Source organism: Bufo bufo, chromosome 3, assembly GCF_905171765.1.
Source record: "Bufo bufo chromosome 3, aBufBuf1.1, whole genome shotgun sequence".
NCBI lineage: Eukaryota > Metazoa > Chordata > Amphibia > Anura > Bufonidae > Bufo > Bufo bufo.
The window spans coordinates 275,385,977-275,410,293 of NC_053391.1; the positions used below are offsets into that span (position 1 = coordinate 275,385,977).

At 40.8% G+C, this 24,317-nt stretch overlaps 1 protein-coding gene across 1 annotated transcript in view; it reads right to left on the reverse strand.

Annotated features, from left to right (window-relative positions):
• KIF21B (kinesin family member 21B) overlaps nt 1-24,317 on the reverse strand; it is a 1,425,990-nt gene that overhangs the window by 1,236,198 nt on the left and 165,475 nt on the right. Inside the window, exon 7 of the mRNA XM_040424150.1 lies at nt 16,411-16,526. Coding sequence (XP_040280084.1) covers nt 16,411-16,526 — 116 coding nt within the window. The remainder of the gene's footprint in view (nt 1-16,410; nt 16,527-24,317) is intronic.

The window sequence follows — 24,317 nt, forward strand, 5'->3', positions numbered from 1 at the left end:
GTTTTTAAAAATATAAAAAAAATATATAAAAATCCCAAATCACCCCCCTTTCCACAAAATAAAAATATATGAACAATCAAAAAAATAATCATATATACTATTATAATATTTTTTAAAAATTGGCACATGCAAACGCACCACCATGGTGCAAAGCTGCAGGTGTTCAAGTCAGACGTCGGCAAAGACGTCCTACTATCAAAGTCACCTTATAGAGACTTGGTGAACAAATCTATAGAAATCAACAAAAAAATAACTAAATTGGAAATGTCTTTTTTAGATACAAACACTAAACCTTTATTTAAAGTATAACTGTCATATATTTTTTTTTTTGGAGTATTGGATTGTGGTGATTAATATCTCCTTGGTGGCCCTAGTTCAACTTTTCACTGTGTATTCAATTACCCCTTATTTCCACACTTTTGTTCCCTGTACTGCCTACTTTTACCTGTGCTTAAAATAGGGTTGCTAGGCATGATCCGTCCTGTTGAAGGATGGAGGACGCAGAAGCAAGCTGCGTGCAAGGTCAGATTACTGACAGCCAGGGACTGTAAGTAAATGATTAAAGCCAGGTCCTCCCCAGCAGCTGATAACAGTGCCTGGGCTGTGTGCACTTCTCCCTGTCCCTGCGCTTGGCAGACGCTCCCTCACTCAGCAGAGCTGGAGAAGTAGAGTTGAATCAGCGCAGACCAGGGAAGGGAGATCTGCCATCTGCTCAGTGTATAAATGAAAGCAACATGTGGTAAGAGGACCCCTTTGTGCTGCAGGAGATCAACCCTTTAGGGGGGAGGGCTCTGGTTACTGACACTTTTGGGGGCTATTGTTACTGGCTAGTGAGGGCAGGCGGGATTAGCCTCAGGGTGAGCACAGTGGCGGCCATCTTAACTGAATAGTGAAATTGCAGTTTTAAGCAGACTGGTTGCTAGGGGCTGAATCTTATTAAATATGGGGTAAGTTAGTCTAATAGTAACTGATTCTGGAATATCATGTTATTAGTAACTAGATATATGAAAATTGAAATTAGGGTTTAAGTGTGACAGTTATCCTTTAAAGAGTAACTAAACTTTTAATAATAATTTTTTTTAATATACTTTATTAAGGCATTTTGTTTTTTTAATAGACTTAGAAACATAGAATGTGTCAGCAGATAAGAACCATTTGGCCCATCTAGTCTGCCCAATATACTGAATACTATGAATAGCCCCTGGCCCCATCTTATATGAAGGATGGCCTTATGCCTATCCCATGCATGCTTAAACTCCTTCACTGTATTTGCAGCTACCACTTCTGCAGGAAGGCTATTCCATGCATCCACTACTCTCTCAGTAAAGTAATACTTCCTGATATTACTTTTAATCCTTTGCCAATCTAATTTAAAACTATGTCCTCTTGCAGCAGTTTTTCTTCTTTTAAATATTCTCTCCTCTTTTACTCTGTTGATTCCCTTTATGTATTTAAAAGTTTCTATCATATCCCCTCTGTCTCGTCTTTCTTCCAAGCTATACATGTTAAGGTCCTTTAATCTTTCCTGGTAAGTTTTATCCTGCAATCCATGTACTAGTTTAGTAGCTCTTCTCTGAACTCTCTCCAAAGTTTCAATATCCTTTTGGAGATATAGTCTCCAATACTACGCACAATACTCCAAATGAGGTATCACTAGTGCTCTGTAGAGCGGCATGAGTATGTCCCTCTTTCTACTGGTAATGCCTTAAGCGTGCTTAAAATCCACTTTTCTGACTTGTCAGCGGTGTACGGAGTACGGGCTCTACAATTTATTTACAGCACATGGAGTAAGGTATGATTGTACCAGATGACGAGTGAGTGGTATTATCCAAAGTTGTATTAGCCAAAAAATAAGCAAAAAGTACATGAAATTTGTCAAATGTCATTCACTTTATTGGTACTGTATTATACTGCGGTTTTTCTGCATGAAAATCTGCATGGAAAAAATGGACATAAAAACTCACTGTGTGCAGAGTGCATGGGTGCCTGTATATAGTGCAGATTTGTGTGCAAAGAATCTGCACCAAAACAGCACAAAAAAACACTAAAAAAATTATAAAAGTGGCCCTATTTTGTAATAATTATAATAATAGTATTATAGAGGCTCACCCTCCAAGTGTCATGAATATGGTGCTCTTGTCGTTTTGATACACCCTATCAAACGTCTAAACATAAATATCTGGATAATTGTGACATGGCACTCACCAAATGGAACTACCCAGAAAGCAGAGTAAAATTTGAACAAATATTTAATAAACTTATAGACATACATATATTCTCTAAAAAACTTTAAAAACTTGAATATATTGATAAAATATTGATAATGTACCCTATGTGACGGTCCTTACTATAATATGTACCCCCAATTGGAAAGCGACACATATATTGACAACTTCTATAAAGGGTCACTAGGTTGGATCACTTAATACACGCGACTTTGGAGGGTTAGTTCGCAAGTTATCACTGTCACTGCGTAGATAGTATTATTCAAATCAATATATACCAACAGCCGCTTCTTCTTGTTAGTTTGCAAAGCTTGTGCACAATAGTTGGATTAGTTATTGCAGTTAGTATCCTCAAGCGTTAATAGCAGTTGTTAGCTCATAAATGATTCAATGAAATGCTTAATAACTGTCTTGTTTCATCAATGGTGGTGTAGTGGTATGTCAGAAGTCTCTAACGATGTACCACACCACTAAATGTCCATCAACTTGGAATTATACAATCGCTAGATAACATTTATAATCGCCGCTCCACCTTGGCGTCCCATGTGGCAGTCAATGATGCAGTTTGTTTTACCTTCTCCTGCAGACAGAAGTGAATGCAATACCTTGACTCCCGATTCTGCAGTCAGGGATCCCAGAGGTCTACGCTCGGTGTGTCAACCTAGAGTGGAGTCAAACCAAGTTTCGAGCCCAGAATGGGACTGAAATTAAAGTATACTGGATCCTAACAGACAGCTATTGACTTATATTCGCAGAGTGACTCACAGGTAACGGATGGTTGTTGCCGGAATTACTAAAATCTGTTAGTGGCTGGGACGAATACGTTATATACGTGCTATAAGCCCCTTCTGTTTAAAATAATTGAATAAGTCTAGGGGAGGGTTAGCTGGGAAGGGGGGCAAAAGATGAGGAAACACCTGAGTTCAAAGGAGCGGAAGTTAGAAAGTTACTGTTAAATTAATGAGATATTCTGGCTCAGTAGATGTCAGCGATTCTAGCCAGACAAGTGCGAAAAACGTGAAGTCCAGACAAATGAAAGGCTGGTTGCCATACCCTAAACAGGGGAGACAGTTTATTGGGGATGGGGAGGGTGAGTTTTATGTTTGGTTATGCTCCATGGATGTAATATTATTAAAGTGGAAACTAAGCTTGGAAATGGGAAGCCTCCTCCAGGTGGAAATCTATATATATTGCACATTAATATTAGAATATGAAAATAGTAATGTGGAATGTGAAAGACCTGAGAGCCCCACAAAAAAGAATAATGATCCTCCGACACCTCAGGAGACTGAATGCGGATATTGCGCTGTTGCCGGAGACACACCTAGAGGAGGCAGATTTTTGGCACATGAAGTGCCTTTAGGTAGGTTTAGTACTAGGCTCTCCCTCGGAAGGCAGAAAGGCGGGAGTGTTGATGCTTGTTCACAGACGACTACGCCATAAGGTTATCTCGACAGACCGGGACGAACAGGGGAGACTATTAAATGCAAACTTAGACACTGATGCAGGGCAGTTAACGATAGTTAATGTATACGGACCAAATTCAGCTCAAGCCTCCTTCCTCAGAGAGCTGGAACTAGCAATCTCGCAGAAGGGAATGGGCCAGGTACTAGTGGCCGGAGATTTCAATGTGGTGCACGATGTAAAGGAAGATCGCCGCCATCATAGACAGGATACACAAACTAAACTTACGGGAGGGCACATTCTCGAACCCTTTTTGAGATCCACAAATCTTACCTAGTTCTGTGGGTTCTGGCCAAGACGTGACTACCATCCCCTGTCATCGCACGGCTGAGGGTTTTCCCCATCCTCAGCCGTGACATTTGGAGGGTTAGTTCGCAAGTTATCACTGTCACTGCGTAGATAGTATTATTCAAATCAATATATACCAACAGCCACTTCTTCTTGTTAGTTTGCAAAGCTTGTGCACAATATTTGGTTTAGTTATTGCAGTCAGTTGTTAACTCATAAATGATTGAATCAAATGCTTAATAACTGTCCCGTTTCATCAATGGTGGTATAGTGGTATGTCAGATGTATGTGGTATGCCACACCCACACAGGAGAGGGAATTAACCCTTCCAACACTAACAGGGAGTGAAACCACTAAAAGGGGAAGTGTCCAAATGCACATCACACTGTAGCTGTTACCGCAGGCAACGACATGGGTGGCGACCATGTCCTGGGAGTGTATGGAGGTTTTACAATCCGATTGAAAGAGAGTACACACATTACTCTCACGCTCAACAGTCATGGTCGAGGCTCGACTATGTCTTGGCCTCACCACAACTTATGAAGAGGGTAGAGTTGTCAGAAATAACAGATATGGTTATATCAGATCATGCGCCGGTAGCCATTTATATAGCAGAGAAAACTCCCAGAGGAACTGACTACATATGGCATTTACCTAGTTATCTGGCCATAGATGAAGAATTCATAGATTGAAGGGGTGGTGGTGGGAATTTTTGGAAAATAATATGAACCATAAAGACTCCCCATTCTGCAGTCAGGGATCCCAGAGGTCTACGCTCGGCGTGTCAAGCTCCAAGGCATCGAGCCACGTGACACGCCGAGCGTTGACCTCTGCAGGAGAAGGTAAAACAAACTGCATCACTGACCGCCACGTGGGATGTCACGGTGGAGCAGCGATTATACATGTTACCTAGTGATTGTATAATTCCAAGTTGATGGACATTTAGTGGTGTGGTACATCTTTACATACATCTGACATACCACTATACCACCATTGATGAAACGGGACAGTTATTAAGCATTTGATTCAATCATTTATGAGTTAACAACTGATACTAACTGCAATAACTAAACCAAATATTGTGCACAAGCTTTGCAAACCAACAAGAAGAAGTGGCTGTTGGTATATATTGATTTGAATAATACTATATACGCAGTGACAGTGATAACTTGCGAACTAACCCTCCAAATGTCACGGCTGAGGATGGGGAAAACCCTCAGCCGTGCGATGACAGGGGATGGTAGTCACGTCTTGGCCAGAACCACAGAACTAGGGAGCAGGTCACCTCCTATTGCCTCCCTAATCTGACCCTAACTCCTAGCGACATGAGCCGACCTTGAAGGTAGGAGGACTCATGCTCTGGAACCTCGGGTCCCTACTTGCCCTCCACCGGTCCCTACGCTAGGAGCTGGGTAGACTACCTTTTACTCCTGGACATGGAGAAATAGGAGTCTAAAGATGGCCAAACTATAAAGACAGGGGAAACTGAAACAGGCATATGGCAATGGCAGGTAAGTGCAACTAGTACTAACACCCACCTGCCACAGACACAGGGCCTGGGACCCAAGTCCACAAACACAAACGACAGAGCACACACACCACACAGGACACCAGGAAACCATACGCTGCAAAGAATAGACATGACACACAAACACATCCTCATAACATCGTGTATAAACAATACATAACAATTAGTTTATGACCACAAGGGTGGCCCCCACTGGCAGATGGAAATACCAGGAGGGTTTCTCCAGCAAAGCATGGCTGAAGAACCCCTCAGCTTCAGATCTCCAAAGAGGCTTTATAGCCCAAAGTGGCCACACACACACAGACACACACAGGAGAGGGAATTAACCCTTCCAACACTAACAGGGAGTGAAACCACTAAAAGGGGAAGTGTCCAAATGCACATCACACTGTAGCTGTTACCGCAGGCAACGACATGGGTGGCGACCATGTCCTGGGAGTCAGCCAGAAGGCCGAGACACTGCCACCACATGTACACATACCAAACGTTGCCACGGGCAGCCACAGTGAAGGGAAGTGTCACAGTGCACACCTAACATACAGGTTGCCAGGTGCAACCGCATGCACATTGCAGCAAGCTGCCTAGCAACAGCTCAGGCTGCTATACTGCGACAATACAAAACAACTTGTTGCCCGTGGCAACCACAAGTGAGGCAACACACTAGCGGCCCTCACCTGTGGTTGAACACCCAAACCAAACCGCAGGCAACAGCATGTGGTTAAGAGTCACGACCATGACCATGGCCGTGACACCAAAGTTGCGTGTATTAAGTGATCCAACCTAGTTACCCTTTATAGAAGTTGGCAATATATGTGACGCTGTCCAATTGGGGGTAAATATTATAATAAGGACCGTCACATTGGGTAGATTATCAATATTTTCAATTTTTTTTTCCGTTTTTTAAGATTTTTAGAGAATGTATGTATATCTATAAGTTTATCAAATTATTGTTCTAATTTTACTCTGCTTTCTGGGAAATTCCATTTGGTGAGTGCCTCGTCACAATTATCCAGATATTCCTATTTTGTAATAGTGCCCAAATTGACAGAAGGCAGGGTAAACACAAGTAGGTGGGGTCAGAAATACTAAATTTTGGGTCATTATACCAACCCAACAGAGCCATATACCACAGTGCATCCCAAAGTAATGCCCCAGCAGCACAAAATTGGTTTCCTAAAACCGCCACTCTATGGTGGGCAGCGCCAGCTGCCATGTTCTGTCCTCCTACTCCAGTTGCCTTAGGATAGCAATTTAGTTGAGATCAGGAGTCAGGAGGGGAGCGTTAGATCATTACTTACAGGGGAGCATTTCCAATTAGGCAATGTGAGACAGTGGCCTCAGGCGGCTCTGTGCCAGAACAGCAGGGGATGGCAATTTAGCCTCCAGCCCTGCATTCCTGCACAGCCCTGCAGACATAATGTATGTATCTTTGTAGACTATTGTACATTGCGGTTTTACTGCAGCTTTTGGCGCCATTCGTGGCAAAAACGAGATGTATAATGACCCCTAGGCATAGAAGTACAGAGTATGAAGGACTTTTGGGAAATAGTAATGGTAGGTCACATGATCGCAGGTCCTTTAGCCCCCAAAATTATGCCAGAGGAGAAGAATGGAGAACCTGCAGCCTGTAAGTAAATAATTATCTGTTTGTGTACTTGTGTGTCTCTGTTAGTTTATCTGTGTGAGTGTTTGTGTATCTGTGTCAACATCTGCATATTCTGTATATAGGAGCCCTGCACCAGCGTAAGAAGAAAGTAGGAAGTTGTCAAAATAATGTGACATACTTCCGTTTCCGTTGCGCACATGCAAGGCTGAGCAGAGGAAGAGCTCCGTGTCCTCAGGCACATAACGTGGGGATTAAGCCGAAGATCGGGAAGGCAAAACCCCAGAATAATATTTCCCGCAACTAAGCAGATGTGAATGGAGAAGTTTATTGAGCGCAGCGGCTCCCCGCAAGCAGAGTCTCCTCTCCAGCAGCAGGAGAACGGCATGCAGCAGACAGGCAAGATGGCCGACAGGAGAAGGAGACCAACACAATCTTCGTCCCAACCCCCTCCTCTGCTAGAAACTGGTGAATCCAGGAACACAAAGATGGACATGCTCCCACAAATACAGGAGCTGGAATTACCCTGCAAGGAATTTGCGATAGCGGTGGCTAACTTGTTGGCACCAGACATCAAAGCCACATTAGACGCCACAATTGCCGCATATATGAAGGAAATACAGAGCAAGGTGGCCCACCATACAATGCACATACAGGAGTTGGAGCAGAGAGTGGGGCTCATAGAAGACGAGTTGGAGAAGGCACAAACTCAGGTCAGAGAAATGCTCCGGACAAATCAAACTCTAAAGGACAAAGTAGAAAACCTAGAAAATCGCTCAAGAAGGAGCAATCTTAGAATAGGCTTACCGGAAACGATTCCTTAAAGCCAGCTTATTCAAATATGTTCAGTGGAGCAGCCTCAAGCACTAAGGCTCCAAAGCCCATTGACAGTGGAAAGAGCACACAGAATTGGCCCTATGAGAGAACCACCTAAAGACGGGACTAAGACGAGGCCAAGACCCACGATTGTCAAATATCTTACCCTGCCATCTTGCGAATATTCAGACAGGATGGCACAATAGAGACATATCTATCGCCTAAGGAGGCAATGACAGCAATCGAGGCAACTACTGCCTCCAGAAGAAACATCGAGGAGTTGCCACCCAGAGGAGGTTGCTCACAGAGAGGCAGCCACCATCAAGGGAAATCCTGCAATCGACTTCACGGATCCCTCCCTCGTTCACCTAGAGTGGAGTCAAACCAAGTTTCGAGCCCGGAATGGGACTGAAATTAAAATATACTGGATCCTAACAGACAGCTATTGACTTATATTCGCAGAGGGACTCACAGGTAATGGATGGTTGTTGCTGGAAAAACTGAAAGCTGTGAGTGGCTGGGATGAATAAGTTATACTTGCTATAAGCCACTTCTGTTTGAAATAATTGAATAGGTCTAGGGGAGGGTTAGCTGGGAAAGGGGGCAAAAGATGAGGAAACACCTGAGTTCAAAATATATCTGTAAAGAATAAATCAAGGCAACTGGACTTGAAAACGTTTCACTCGTTCTTCCAACTAGCTTTCTCAATTCGGAGTGACTGTACAAGAATTCTCTGGGAATAAATATGTAACTGAATCAACATCTGGTAATTATACCCAGCATGGGGTCAGAGGTCATTATACCCAGCATGGGGTCAAAGGTGTTGATTCCATTATCCTAATTGGAGTCAGTAGGTGATAATGACCTCCCAGAAAAAAGGTGTCAAGACAGCATTGTATGTGGCAGACAATAGATGTCTAACCCCCCCGCCTCTATTCAAGCTTGGCTTCTCCATTTTTACGTAGATGGCCTCCTTTACACCTCGTTTGTACCAATCGGCCTCCTTATGCAAAACACGTACTTGACTGTCTTTAACCCCTTAAAGGGATTCTGTCATCAGAAATAAGTCCTATAAGCTAAACATATGGCAATGTCCCTTGTAAAACACTGAATCCTAAAGTGAGTTTATCAAATGCCCCTGTGGCTCTATATTCATAAAAAAGAGGTTTATATTACCTGTCAATCACTTCAAAATGTGTCCAAGGGGACGTCTCATGGTGAAAGGTGCCCGGCTGCAGCCATCTCGTTTAGGTGCCCAGCGCCGCCTTCTGAGCTGAAATCACTGCCCCCCCCTTTCATGCGATCCGCCTACCTCACATCATCACTGCCTCTCTAACCACCGCTCGCTTCATCCAGTTCCCGCACGTGCGCACTAGGTATAACCTGATGCGCCCGTGCGGACTACTGGCAGCGGCCTCGTTTAGCGAAGTGCGCATGCACCGGCCGGCGCACTTCGCTCGAACCTCCACTGACTGCCCTATTACAGCCCATCCCAGCCATCCAACCTAGTATGCACGTCTGGGATCTGGATGAAGCGGTGGTTAGAGAGGCAGTGATGACGTGAGGTAGGCGGATCGAATGAAAGGGAGAGCGGCGATTTCAGCTCAGAAGGCTACGCTGGGCACCTAAACGAGATGGCTGCAGCCGGGCACCTTTCACCATGAGACGTCCCCTTGGACACATTTTGAAGTGATTGACAGGTGATATAAACCTCTTTTTTATGAATATAGAGCCACAGGGGCATTTGATAAACTCACTTTAGGATTCAGTGATTTACAAGGGACATCGCCATATTTTTAGCTTATAGGACTCATTTCTGATGACAGAATCCCTTTAAGGACTGATAACTTTAAAACGCTTTGACTTATCAAGGCTATTCTGAATATTGTTTTTTCGTCACATATTGTACTTCATGACACTGGTAAAATGAAGTAAAAAAAAAAATCATTTTTATTTATAAAAAAATACCAATTTTACCAAATATTTGTAAAAAATGGCAAATTTCCAAGTTTCAATTTCTCTACTTCTATATTACATAGTAATACCTCCAAAAATAGTTATTACTTTACATTCCCCATATGTCTACTTCATGTTTGGATCATTTTGGGAATGATATAAAAAAATTGGGGATGTTACAAGGCTTAGAAGTTTAGAAGCAAATCTTGAAATTTTTCCGAAATTTTCAAAAACCAAATTTTTAGGGACCAGTTGAGGTTTGAAGTCACTTTGCGAGGCTTACATAATAGAAACCACCCTATAAACTACACCCCTCAAGGTATTCAAAACTGATTTTACAAACTTTGTTAACCCTTTAGGTGTTCTACGAGAATTAATGGAAAATAGAGATACAATTTAAAAATTTCACTTTATTGGCAGATTTTCCATTTTAATATTTTTTTTCCAGTTTTTAATCAAGGGCTAACAGCCAAACCAAACTCAATATTTATGGCCCTGATTCTGTAGATTACAGAAACACCCCATATGTGGTCGTAAACCGCTGTACGGGCACACGGCAGGGCACAGAAGGAAAGGAATGCCATATGGTTTTTGGAAGGCAGGTTTTGTTGGACTGGTTTGTTTGACACCATGTCCCATTTGAAGCCCCCCTGATGCACCCCTAGAGTAGAAACTCCATGAAAGTGACCCCATCTAAGAAACTACACCCCTCAAGGTATTCAAAACTGATTTTACAAACTTTGTTAACCCTTTAGGTGTTCCACAAAAATTAATGGAAATTAGATACAATTTCAAAATGTCACTTTTTTGGCAGATTTTCCATTTTAATTTTTTTTTTCCAGTTACAAAGCAAGGGTTAACAGCCAAACCAAACTCAATACTTATGGCCCTGATTCTGTAGTTTACAGAAACACCCCATATGTGGTCGTAAACCGCTGTACGGGCACACGGCTGGGCGCAGAAGGAAAGGAATGCCATACGGTTTTTGAAAGGCAGGTTTTGCTGGACTGTTTTTCTTTACACCATGTCCCATTTGAAGCCCCCCTGATGCACCCCTGGAGTAGAAACTCCATAAAAGTGACCCCATCTAAGAAACTACACCCCTCAAGGTATTCAAAACTGATTTTACAAACATTGTTAACCCTTTAGGTGTTCCACAAGAGTTATTGGCAAATGGAGATGAAATTTCAGAATTTCAATTTTTTGGTAAATTTTCCATTTTAATCCATTTTTTCCCAGTAACAAAGCAAGGGTTAACAGCCAAAAAAAACTCAATATTTATGGCCCTGATTCTGTAGTTTACAGAAACACCCCATATGTTGTCGTAAACCGCTGTACGGGCACACAGCAGGGTGCAGAAGGAAAGGAATGCCATACGGTTTTTGGAAGGCAGATTTTGCCGGACTGTTTTTTTTTTACACCATGTCCCATTTGAAGCCCCCCTGATGCACCCCTAGAGTAGAAACTCAAAATAGTGACCCATTTTAGAAACTACGGGAATAGGGTGGCAGTTTTGTTGGTACTAGTTTAGGGTACATATGATTTTTGGTTGCTCTATATTACACTTTTTGTGAGGCAAGGTAACAAGAAATAGCTGTTTGGCACCGTTTTTATTTTTTGTTATTCACAACATTCATCTGACAGGTTAGATCATGTGATATTTTTATAGACCAGGTTGTCACGGATGCGGTGATACCTAATATGTATACTTTTCTTTTATTTATGTAGGTTTTACACAATGATTTCTTTTTTGAAACAAAAAAATCATGTTTTAGTGATTCCATAGTCTGAGAGCCATAATTTTTTCAGTTTTTGGGCTATTACCTTGAGTAGGGTATAATTTTTGCGGGATGAGATGACGGTTTTATTGCCACTATTTTCGGGTGCGTGTGACTTTTTGATCGCTTGCTATTACACTTTTTGTGATGTAAGGTGACAAAAAATAGCTTTTTTTTACACCGTTTTTATTTTAATTTTTTTATGGTATTCACCTGAGGGGTTAGGTCATGTGATATTTTTATAGAGCAAGTTATTACGGACGCTGCGATACCTAATATGTATACTTTTCTTATATTTATGTAAGTTTTACACAATGATTTCATTTTTGAAGCAAAAAATAAAAGGGTTTAGTGTTTCCATAGTCTGAGAGCCATAATTTTTTAAGTTTTTGGGCGATTACTTTGGTTAGGGTATGATTTTTGCGGGATGAGATGACGGTTTAATTGCCACTATTTTGGGGTGCGTGTGACCTTTTGATCGCTTGCTATTACACTTTTTGTGATATAAGGTGACAAAAAATGGTTTATTTAGCACATTTTTTTTTTTTTTCTTTTTTTACGGTGTTTATCTGAGGGGTTAGCTCATGTGATATTTTTATAGAGCCGGTCGATACGGACGCGGCGATACCTAATATGTATACTTTTTTTTTATTTATGTAAGTTTTACACAATAATATCATTTTTGAAACAAAAAAAATGATGTTTTAGTGTCTCCATATTCTGAGCCATATTTTTTTTTATTTTTTGGGCGATTGTCTCAGGTAGGGGCTCATTTTTTGCGGGATGAGGTGACGGTTAGATTGGTACTATTTTGGTGGGCAAACGCCTTTTTGATCGCTTGCTGTTGTACTTTTTATGATGTAAGGTGACAAAAAAATGGTTTATTTAGCACAGTTTTTATTTTTTACGGTATTCATCTGAGGGGTTAGGTCATGTGATATGTTTATAGAGCCAGTCTACACGGACGCGGCGATACCTAATATGTATACTTTTTTTACCTTTTTTTTTTTACTTTATTTGGGGAAAATTACATTTTTGTTTATTTTTACTTGAAACTTTTGATTTTTTGGGGGGAAAACTTTATTTTTTAAACTTTATTTTTTGTCCCACTTTCAACTTTTGGGGGTCTAATCTATTTTACAATGCATTCCAATACTTCTGTATTGGATTGCATTGGCTGTATGAGTAATACTGTGTGTATTACACATACAGCTTCCGGCCTGTGAGATCCAGGTGGCTGGATCTCACAGGCTCGTCACCGGAAGGCAGAACAGATACCTAAGGAAGGCATTGCGCTGCCTTCCATGCCATCGGGTCCCCCCTACAGCCGCATGGGGACCTGATGGCACCGCCGCCCCCCGGGCGTTGTGATAGGATGCCCGCTGAATGATTTCAGCGGACATCCTGTTCCGATCACCACCCGCTGCGCCGCAATCGCGATTTAAAGTTAGGACGTACCGGTACACCCTGAGTCCTTAAAGACTCGGCAAACGTGGCGTACCGGTACGTCCTAAGTCCCTAAGGGGTTAAAGGTGTGACCTGTTTCTTTTAGATGTAAGTACACGGCTGAATCTTGACCAGAAGTTATGGCTCTTCTATGCGGAACCATACGCTGATGTAGTTGTTGTTTTGTTTCGCCGATATACAGTTCTGAGCATTCCTCATTGCACTGGACTGCGTACACAATGTTGTCCATCTTGTGTTTAGGCGTTGGGTCTTTTGGGTGACTCCCCAGCTAAATTTGGGATAATTATATTCTTGCGTCTGTCATGCTTCAATTTCACGCGGGAAGATATGCAGAACAACAAACTGGCATTTCTGGACTGTCTTATAACAGTGGAAGAAGGAAAGAAGCTGGGAATAGAGGTCTATTGAAAACCAACACACACAGACCAGTACCTGCTATTTTATTCCCACCATCCTCTAAACCACAAACTGGGAGTCATCCAGACTCTACACCACCGGGCAGAGAAAATCCCCACTAGCACAGAGGCCAAGGCGAAAGAATTCAAACACCTCAGAGGGGCACTTAAAACTTGTGGGTATCCAGATTGGGCCTTTGTCAAAACAGAAGGAAGGAGAAGAAAGAGCACCAAGACTACCAGTGAGGGAATAAGCATGGACAACAGAAAGAGGAGAAGAGAACTGTCTGAAGACTTGAGAACCAAAATTGTGGAAAAATATCAACAATCTCAAGGTTACAAGTCCATCTCCAGAGAACTATATTTGTCTTTGTCCACAGTGCGCAACATTATCAAGAAGTATGCAACCCATGGCACTGTAGCTAATCTCCCTGGGCGTGGACGGAAGAGAAAAATTGCTGAAAGGTGTCAACGCAGGATAGTCCGGATGGTGGATAAGCAGCCCCATACAAGTTCCAAAGATATTCAAGCTGTCCTGCAGGCTCAGGGAGCATCAATGTCATCGTGAACTATCCGTCGACAATAAAATGAAATGAAACGCTATGGCAGGAGACCCAGGAGGACTCCACTGCTGACACAGAGACATAAAAAAGCAAAACTACATTTTGCAAAAATGAACTTGAGTAAGCCAAAATCATTCTGGGAAAACGTCTTGTGGACAGATGAGACCAAGATAGAGCTTTTTGGTAAAGCACATCATTCTACTGTTTACTGAAAACGGAATGAGGCCTACAAAGAAAAGAACACAGTACCTACAGTAAAATATGGTGGAGGTTCACTGATGTTTTGGGGTTGTTTTGCTGCCTCTGGCACTGGGTGCCTTGATGTGTGCAAGGCCTCATGAAATATGAGGATTACCAACAAATTTTGGGTCGCACTGTAGAGCCCAGTGTCAGAAAGATGGGTTTGCATCCGAGATCTTGGGTCTTCTAGCAGGACAATGACCCCAAACTACGTCAAAAAGCACCAGAAATGGATGGCAACAAAGCGCTGGAGAGTTTTGAAGTGGCCAGCAATGAGTCCAGATCTAAATCCCATTGAACACCTGTGGACAGATCTTAAAATTGCTGTTGGGAAAAGGCGCCCTTCTAATAAGAGAGACCTGGAGCAGTTTGCTAAGGAAGAGTGGTCCAAAATTCCGGGTGAGAGGTGTCAGAAGCTTATTGATGGTTATAGAAAGCGAGTGATTTCAGTTATTTTTTCCAAAGGGTGTGCAACCAAATATTAAGTTAAGGGTGCCAATAATTTTGTCCAGACCATTTTTGGAGTTTGGTGTGACATTGTGTTCAATTAGCTTTTTTTCCTCCCTTTTTTGGTTTTGTTCCAATACACACAAAGGGAATAAACATGTGTATAGCAAAACTTACTATGCAATACTTTTCTGTGAGAAATACTTTATTTTCTTGAAAAATTTCAGGGGTGCCAACATTTACGGCCATGACTGTATATTAAATAGAGAGAAAAGGGTAATAATACAGTAAAACAGATATTGTCATCCTCAGGAACAGAGATGCTTACATGGCAGGAAATACAGAGCAAATTTCAACTCCCAGAGTCCCACTTCCTGCCATATAGACAAATAAAATCATACTGCTCAGCACAGGCAGATAAACTAGGAGACTCGGAGAGAATGGCAAGGTTTGAGGCCTTGGTGGGTAGACAAGGAGATTCATTATCTGATTTGTATTGGAAAATCCAAAGCACCTACTCAATACGACTTGGAGAAAGTATATTCAGGAAATGGGAAAGGGAATTAAATGACAACTCATTGACACCTAAAAGTAGGGTGGGAATGGAGAGGGTAAGACAAGCTATCAATAGTGAGACATGGCGAGAAATGCAATTTAGAATAATACACAAGGAAACATATACTTTTGATCTTTCGTACAAAGAAGCACCGGCACACTATCTGCCCAAAATGCCAATTGCAGAAGGCGAATCTATTATATGGGTTATGGGAATGCCCTAATCTCACATAGTTATGGAAGGAAGCCATTGAATATATAGAAAAGGTTTGGGATATAGAACCACAACTCTCTCCACAACATTGTATCTTTCATTATATATCCTTAAGCTCTAGGGGAGAAACCACAAGGGTGACGGGTGTAAAGGGTGTTCATCTGTTTTTGCTGAAGAAAAATATACTTAGGCATTGGTTATACCCCACCAAACCCACCCTCGAGGAAGTAATAGGAACTATGAAGCAAATCTTATATATGGATAGGTTAGACACAGAAAAGCATAAAGAAAAGGTGACTTAAAACTTTTTTTAAAACATGGAAAAAATTCATAGTACATTCTTTGACACGCGAAGAAGTGAAGGAAGTGATGATACCATTTCAAGGTACCAGGTGGTATCTTGAGGAACAAGTAAAGGGAACATTGGGAAAATTAATTCCTAGGTAGAATGGATACTGAGGTTTGAATCATAATACTCTGGAAACATGCGGAAGGTAGGAGACCCTGAACAACATCCGTGGAGCAGGGTATGTTAATATGTTTAACAGGTTTTGCATTAGGGAGGGATCTGGGGAAAATATAAATGAAAAGAGGGAAATAGAGATGATCACTCAATACAACTTAATAATCTCAGTAGATGCAATTGTTTTTTATATGATAAGCGAAGAAATGGAAACGATGTATATTCTATGCTATGTTGGTCTATGTGATTGTACTGTCAACATGGAATTACGTACTTTCCCTTAATAACATTTGTTTAAAAAATAAATAAATAATGTGACAAGTAGAGACAAATTCTAGTGCATGATAATGGGTAACACATTTGTTCTACGTACTCTGAACACTCTTAGCAACAAAGGAGTTTGATTACCTGTTACCGCCCAGTGAGTCCTGCAGTAATCGGGTCAGTTTTGAATCTCTATAAGGAACATGAAGAATCTTCTTACTCTGATCTCCCAGGGCACTTATGACATTCCCAAGAGCAAGCTATAAAAAAACACAACCACAGTGCAATTTCTGTTACATTCATGATAAAACTACTAGAATCATGTTAATATCACATGGGGTTATGAGTCCTCAGTGGAAAAAATAAAAACCTGTCCAAGGGCTCACAGTCTACAGTCTGTTGTATGTAAAGTAACTCAAAAGTGGAAATAATTAATACAGATGTTATTTCTGACAAAAGACCACATTTCTCAAAGTGAAATCTTAGGAAACAAGAGAAATCTACGATAAAATAATTAGATGTACATTTGAACCACATTATATAGTGTATACCAGGACACATTCCAGAAATAGTATTTATATATAGTATTTATATTATTTGGATATGGCATACTAATCAAAGATTTTTATTAATGATCACAAAATATTATGAGCTGGACAAATAATGAAAGGTTCAAACAAGAAACTTGGAAAAAGGTTGGAGGGTCATTACACACAAAAAACAGTACTACACTAATATTTCTTCCTAAAGATGTAGGATTATCCTTTTTGACACACTGTTGCTCCCTATGTGCAACAGTGGGCATGTGATCCAGAAAAAAAATAACATGTCCTATTATTGTCCACATTACGGACAAGGATAGGACTGTTCTATTAGGGGCCAGCTGTTCCGTTCAGCAAAATACGGAATGCACACAGACATCATCCGTATTTTTTGCAGATCCATTTTTTGCGGACCACAAAATACATACGGTCGTGTGCATGAGGCCTTACCCTCTTTTTCCCTGCCTGCTGAAGAGTGAGTCTCCACCTTCTTGGGCATATCCTATTATGTTTGCTCATTGCCAAGCCTCTCTTTTAAAGTGGTTGTCCACTTTTTACTACTATCCTCAGGATAGGTAATCAATATCAGATCAGCAGGGGTGTGACACCAGTCACCCCCGCCGATAAGCTGTTCGTACGAGTGCTGCCTTCTCTTCTCTTTTTACCCACTCTCCGCAGCAATTGTAGCAGTGAGCAGCGTAATTACAATAATGGCATCCCCATTCACGTCTAAGGGATGGCTCCATCTGTTCAAGTGAATATGACAGAGCCCCTAGTCCCATAGAAGTGAATGGGGATACCATTATAGTAATTACACTGCTCACTGCTACAATTGCTGCGGCGAGCAGGTAAACAGATAAAATTAGCTCTTCGAACAGCTGATCAGCGGGGTGCCGGGTGTAGGATCCTCGCTGATCTGATATTGATAACCTATCCTGAGTATAGGTCATCATTAGTAAAAAAGCAGACAACCCCTTTAAGTTACCGCCTCCTATAACGCCTAGAGCTGAATCTTAACATGCTCGACTAGTATACTGAGGCTTGAAGGGCTACTCCAATCAAACATGAAAAATTAGCCTTCACTTGGTATTTATATACTCTCTACTTTTACATTGTTCAGGCTTTCTGCTCCCTTTTACTGTATTTACTGTTACTACACATTTTCCACCTTGCAGCATCAAGTGGCTGCTATGTAAATGACTCTAAAGCCAGAAAGTTAGATGTATGACAATTACTTCTCAGGGCATACAAGTCAGTGGGCAAGTGAACACAAACCCTCCCACAGAGGTGAAAATGTAAAACTGGCAATTAGAAATTGGGCACCATGGCGCTTGAGAGACAGAAACCTGAGGTAACTTTCATCTTAAAGGACTGTCTCATTTCAGCAAATGGCATTCATAATGTACAGAAAGTTAATACATAGTGCTTACCAATGTATTGTGATTCCCCATATTGCCTTCTTTGTTGGCCTGATTCATTTTTCCATCACGTTATACACTGCGCGTTTCCATGGTTACAACCACCCTGCAATCCAGTAGTGGTGGCCGTGCTTGCCCACTACAGGAAAAAGCCTCAGCCTCTCTGGAGGATGGGACCCTGGGAGAGTGCATAGAACAGAACTTTTTATCTATAGTGTGCAAGCACCACCACCGCCGCAGAATTGCAGGGTGGCCCTAGCAATGGAAACTAAATGTCTTATGTGATGGAAAAATGAATCAAGCCAACAAAGGAGGCAATATGGACAATCACAATACATTAATAAGTGCCATGTATTTACTTTATGTAGATGATAAATGCCATTTGCTGAAGTGAGACAACCCCTTTTAAGGCCCTATTGCCAGGCAGATGGAGCAGACAATTGTCGGGAGGGAAGCGTTCCAGATTTTTAACATGTTTAAAGATCCTGATTACCCAATGAATCCGATTACAAATGCTTGTTAGCGATCATCAATCCAACAATCCAAACACTGACCAAATCACTGAAGTGTGAATAAGGCCTTAGGGCCCTATTACATGGGCAGATTATTGTTAGGATTTCCATCAGTGATTGTGAGCCAAAACCAGGAGTAAACCCTACACAGAGACAAGGTATAATGGAATGATCTGCAGCTGTTCTGTGTTTTTGACCCACACATGGTTTTGGCCACAATTACTATTGGAAATCACTGATCAAATATTGACCAAATCACTGAGTGCAAACTAGGCCTAACTCATCATTCTAACATTATGTGATGCTGTCGGTGTTATATTTCTTGTACTCACTCACTGGAGTGGCTCAGGACAGCACTGCTCTGAATTTATGGCAGCACAGACGTCAGATGCGACCTACTAGGGCACATCAGGAAATCTCTGTAATGACACCATTCAGGTGGATGAAACTTTAGAAGCATGTATAGCTCCATGACTTTGGCAAAAGGATTAATTTAGAACAGAAGATATGAGGGAAATGAACATGTGGTGTCCCCTGTAGGTAGTAATACATGGAGGGAAGACCAATAATAATATACTGATAGGATTTTGTTATAAGTCACCTAATATACCAGAGTCCACAGAAAATATACTACTAAATGTCAATAGATGAGGCGGCAAATCACAATGAGGTCGTGATTATAGGGACTTCAACTAGCAGGTACAGATTGGAAGCAAACCTGTAGATCTCAAAAACAAAACTGGTTCTTGGCTTTAACCTAAGACAGTTGCCTTTCCCAAACTGGTTTCAGGATTGACTAGAGGAATAGCCCACACTGGAGTACTAACCAATAGACCTGACGGGGACACTTGGAAAATAGTGACAAATAATTCAAAAGAGTGTTTCTTCCAGGAGGCACAAAAACACCAAACTTTCAAAAAGCACAATTTGACCAACTAAAAGAGGCCACTAGCCTCATTAACTGGGACAACTTCCTCGGAAATAGGAATGCAGCCATAAAATGGGATATTTTTAAAGGCATACTAAAAGAGAGCTACATAATGTATGGGAATAAAAGGGTGAGGAACAATAAAAAAAACTGTGTAAATAAAAATGTAAAGGAGGCAATAAATAAACAGAAAGTAGTTTAATCATTAAAACAGGAAGGTAGTGAGGAAGCATTGAAAAAGGAAAAGGAAAAAAAAATTGAATATGTAAAAGACAGATAAAAGCAGTCAAGCTTGAGACAGAGAGATTCATTGCCAAAACTAACCCTAAAATGTTATTCAATTATATAAATGGTAAAAAAGTTTAACTCCTTAAGAATGCAGGGCGTACCGGTACGCCCTATTTCCCGAGTCCTTAAGGACTCAGGGCGTACCGGTACGTCCTAACTTTAAATCGTTATTCCGGCGCCGTGGGGGTTAATCGGAACGGGATGTCGGCTGAAATCATTCAGCCGGCATCCTGTCACAACGCCGTATCGGCGATCGCCGCAAACCGCAGGTCAATTCAGACCTGCGGTTTGCTGCGCTCTCTGCAGTTTCTGATCCCCGCGGTCCCTGACGGCAGGGATCAGAAACTTTAGTGTCCCTAAAATAAAGATTTTGCACCCCCTCTGCACCCCTGCATGATTTTTTGCCGGCGGGTGGTGCAGGGGGGGGAGTTGTGGGCGGTGGCATTCCGTATGGCATTCCTTTCCTTCTGCACCCTGCCGTGTGCCCGTACAGCGGTTTACGACCACATATGGGGTGTTTCTCTAAACTACAGAATCAGAGCCATAAATAATGAGTTTTGTTTGGCTGTTAACCCTTGCTTTGTAACTGGAAAAAAAATATTAAAATGAAAAATATGCCCAAAAAGTGAAATTTTGAAATTGTATCTCTATTTTCCATTAAATCTTGTGCAACGCCTAAAGGGTTAACAAAGTTTGTAAAATCAGTTTTGAAAAGTGAAAAAATCAAAAAACACATTTATCACTAATTAAAAATGAAAAAAATAAAATTCCCTACACATGTTTGGTATCGCCACGTCCGTAATGACCTGATCTATAAAACGGTCATGTTACTTTCCCCGCACGGTGAATGCCATAAAAATAAAAAAATAAAAACTATTAGGAAATTGAAATTTTGCCCACCTTACTTCACAAAAAAGGTAATAAAGATGATCAAAAAAGTCGCATGCACCCCAAAATAGTACCAATCAAACCGTCATCTCATCCCGCAAAAAATGAGACCCTAGTTAAGATAATCTCCCAAAAACTGAAAAAACTATGGCTCTTAGACTATGGAGACACTAAAACATTTTTTTTGTTTTAAAAATGAAATCATTGTGTAAAACTTACATAAATAAAAAAAAAATTATACATATTAGGTATCGCCGCGTCCGTGACAACCTGCTCTATAAAATTACCACATGATCTAACCTGTCAGATGAATGTTGTAAATAAAAAAAATAAAAAACGTGCCAAAAAATCTATTTCTTGTTACCTTGCCGCACAAAAAAGTGTAATATAGAGCAACCAAAAATCATATGTACCCTAAAATATTACCAACAAAACTGCCACCCTATCCCGTAGTTTCTAAAATGGGGTCACTTTTTTGGATTTTCTACTCTAGAAGTGCATCAGGGGGGCTTCAAATGGGACATGGTGTAAAAAAAAACAGTCCAGCAAAATCTGCCTTCCAAAAACCGTATGGCATTCCTTTCCTTCTGCACCCTGCCGTGTGCCCGTACAGCGGTTTACAACCACATCTGGGGTGTTTCTGTAAACTACAGAATCAGGGCCATAAATAATGAGTTTTGTTTGGCTGTTAACCCTTGCTTTGTAACTGGAAAAAAAATATTAAAATGGAAAATCTGCCAAAAAAGTGAAATTTTGAAATTGTATCTCTATTTTCCATTAAATCTTGTGCAACGCCTAAAGGGTTAACAAAGTTTGCAAAATCAGTTTTGAATACCTTGAGGGGTGTAGTTTCTTAGATGGGGTCACTTTTATGGAGTTTCTACTCTAGGGGTGCATCAGGGGGGCTTCAAATGGGACATGGTGTCAAAAAACCAGTCCAGCAAAATCTGGCTTCCAAAAACCATACGGCGCACCTTTCCCTCTACGCCCTACTGTGTGCCCGTACAGTAGTTTACGGCCACATATGAGGTGTTTCTGTAAACGGCAGTGTCAGGGCAATAAAGATACAGTCTTGTTTGGCTGTTAACCCTTGCTTTGTTAGTGGAAAAAATGGGTTAAAATGGAAAATTAGGCAAAAAAATGAATACCTTGAGGGGTGTAGTTTATAGAATGGGGTCATTTTTGGGCGGTTTCTATTATGTAAGCCTCGCAAAGTGACTTTAGACCTGTAGTGGTCCCTAAAAATTGGGTTTTTGTACATATCTGAAAAATTTCAAGATTTGCTTCTAAACTTCTAAGCCTTGTAACATCCCCAAAAAATAAAATATCATTCCCAAAATGCTGCAAACATGAAGTAGACATATGGGGAATGTAAAGTCATCCAAATTTTTGGGGGTATTACTATGTATTACAGAAGTAGAGAAACTGAAACTTTGAAATTTGCTAATTTTAAAAAAAATTGGGTAAATATGGTATTTTTTTTGGAAAAATAATAACTTTTTTGACCCAATTTTAGCAGTGTCATGAAGTACAATATGTGACGAAAAAACAATCTCAGAACGGCCTGGATAAGTCAAAGCGTTTTAAAGTTATCAGCACTTAAAGTGACACTGGTCAGATTTGCAAAAAATGGCCAAGTCCTTAAGGTGAAATAGGGCTGAGTCCTTAAGGGGTTAAACTTTACAGTGTTGCCCCCTTAAAGAGTGATGAGGCAGGTGTTGCAGAGAGCTATGAGAAAAAAGCGAAGCTATTAAATAGATTTTTCTCCACTGTATTCACTGAGGAAAATGAAATGTCAGATGAAATGCAGTGTCAAAATAAACACAATAAAAGTGGCCTGTCTGACACAGAAAGAAGTACAACGGTGTCTTAAAAAGATTAAAATAAACAAATCACCAGGTCCAGATAGCATATCCCAAGAGAATTAAGACCTTTCTTTCTGATATTCAAGGACTCTATTCTGACAGGGGTGTTCCACAGGATTGGCGCTTAGCAAATGTGGTGCCAATATTCAAAAAGGGTCTAATAACAGCTCGGAAACTCTAGCTGGTAAGTTCAACCTCTGTTGTGGGTAAACTGTTTGAGGGTTTTCTAAAAGATGCTATTCTGGAATATCTCAATGAAAATAAGCGTATAACGTCATACTAGCATGGCTTCATGAGGGATCGGTCATGTCAATCTAATTTAATCAGTTTCTATGAGGACTTAAATTCTAGACTTGACATTGGTGAGTCAATGGATGTCATATATCATGACTTCTACAAACCTTTATATACTATCCCACATAGAAGGTTAGTACATAAAATGAGAATGCTTGGACTGGGGGGGAAAATGAGTATGTAGGTAAGTAACTGGCTCAGTGATAGAAAACCGAGGGTGGTAATTAACGGTGCATACTTTGATTGGGTCACAGTTACCAGTGGGGTACCACAGTGATCAGTATGGGGCCCTATTATCTTCAATACATTTATTAATGATCTTGTAGAAGGCTTGCACAGTAAAATATAAATTTTTGCAGATGACACTAAACTGTGTAAAGTAATTAACATGGAAGAGGACAGTATACTGCAACAGATGGATTTGGATGATTGGAGGCTTGGGAAGAGTAGTGGCAGATGAGGTTTAACACTAACAAATGTAAGGTTATGCACATAGGAAGGAATAATGCAAGTCACCAAGGGACGTGCACAGACATTTTAAAGGGCAGGGGCTTAAATTAAAAAAAAAGGCACTTGTCATAATTTCAAAAAATGTTTGTACCACGAAGCTTACTGTTATAGAAGTCCTACCTTGTTCTCCATGAATTTTTTTATACTGTAATTGTAAACATGACAGATACATAGTAATGTATATTTTTTTATTTAAATACAAACTTGTAACTTTGTAACATGTTACATTAAAACTGTAATAAAATTTCCATCAGTATAAAAAAAATGTTTGTGATAACGTTACACACAACAATTCATTCACACTCACACAATTGTTTTCTACTCACTATCACTTTCATTCCCTTGTTATTTCTCCCTTACACAGGAACCTTACATGTCCCTGTATATGTTTACTACTTCACTGTGGTTTATGGGAATGTCTTTCTCAATAGCCAGGAGTAGGAGGTCAGAAAGCATGTCTTCTGAACAAAGGTTTCTCAGTGTATCTTTTACCAGCTTGAGCTTGGAAAAGGACCTCTCCACTGTTGCTGTTGACACCAGAATTGTTGCATAGGTTCTTATCATTTCCACCAGTGTTGGAAAGATATCCTGCCCAGTGTTGTCTCTCAGTGTTTTTAACAGATCCTTCACGGTGGATGTGTCCGGGAAAGAGGCATAAAATACCCTGAGCTCTGTTTTTAACTTTTGCTCCTCTCCTCCACAGAATTCACATAGTGTGTGAATGGCCTCAAGAGAGTCAGGACTTACATCTTTGCCTATCCAGTTGTTGGCCTTTGTCAAACTGTGAAGTGCACTTAGTATTTTAC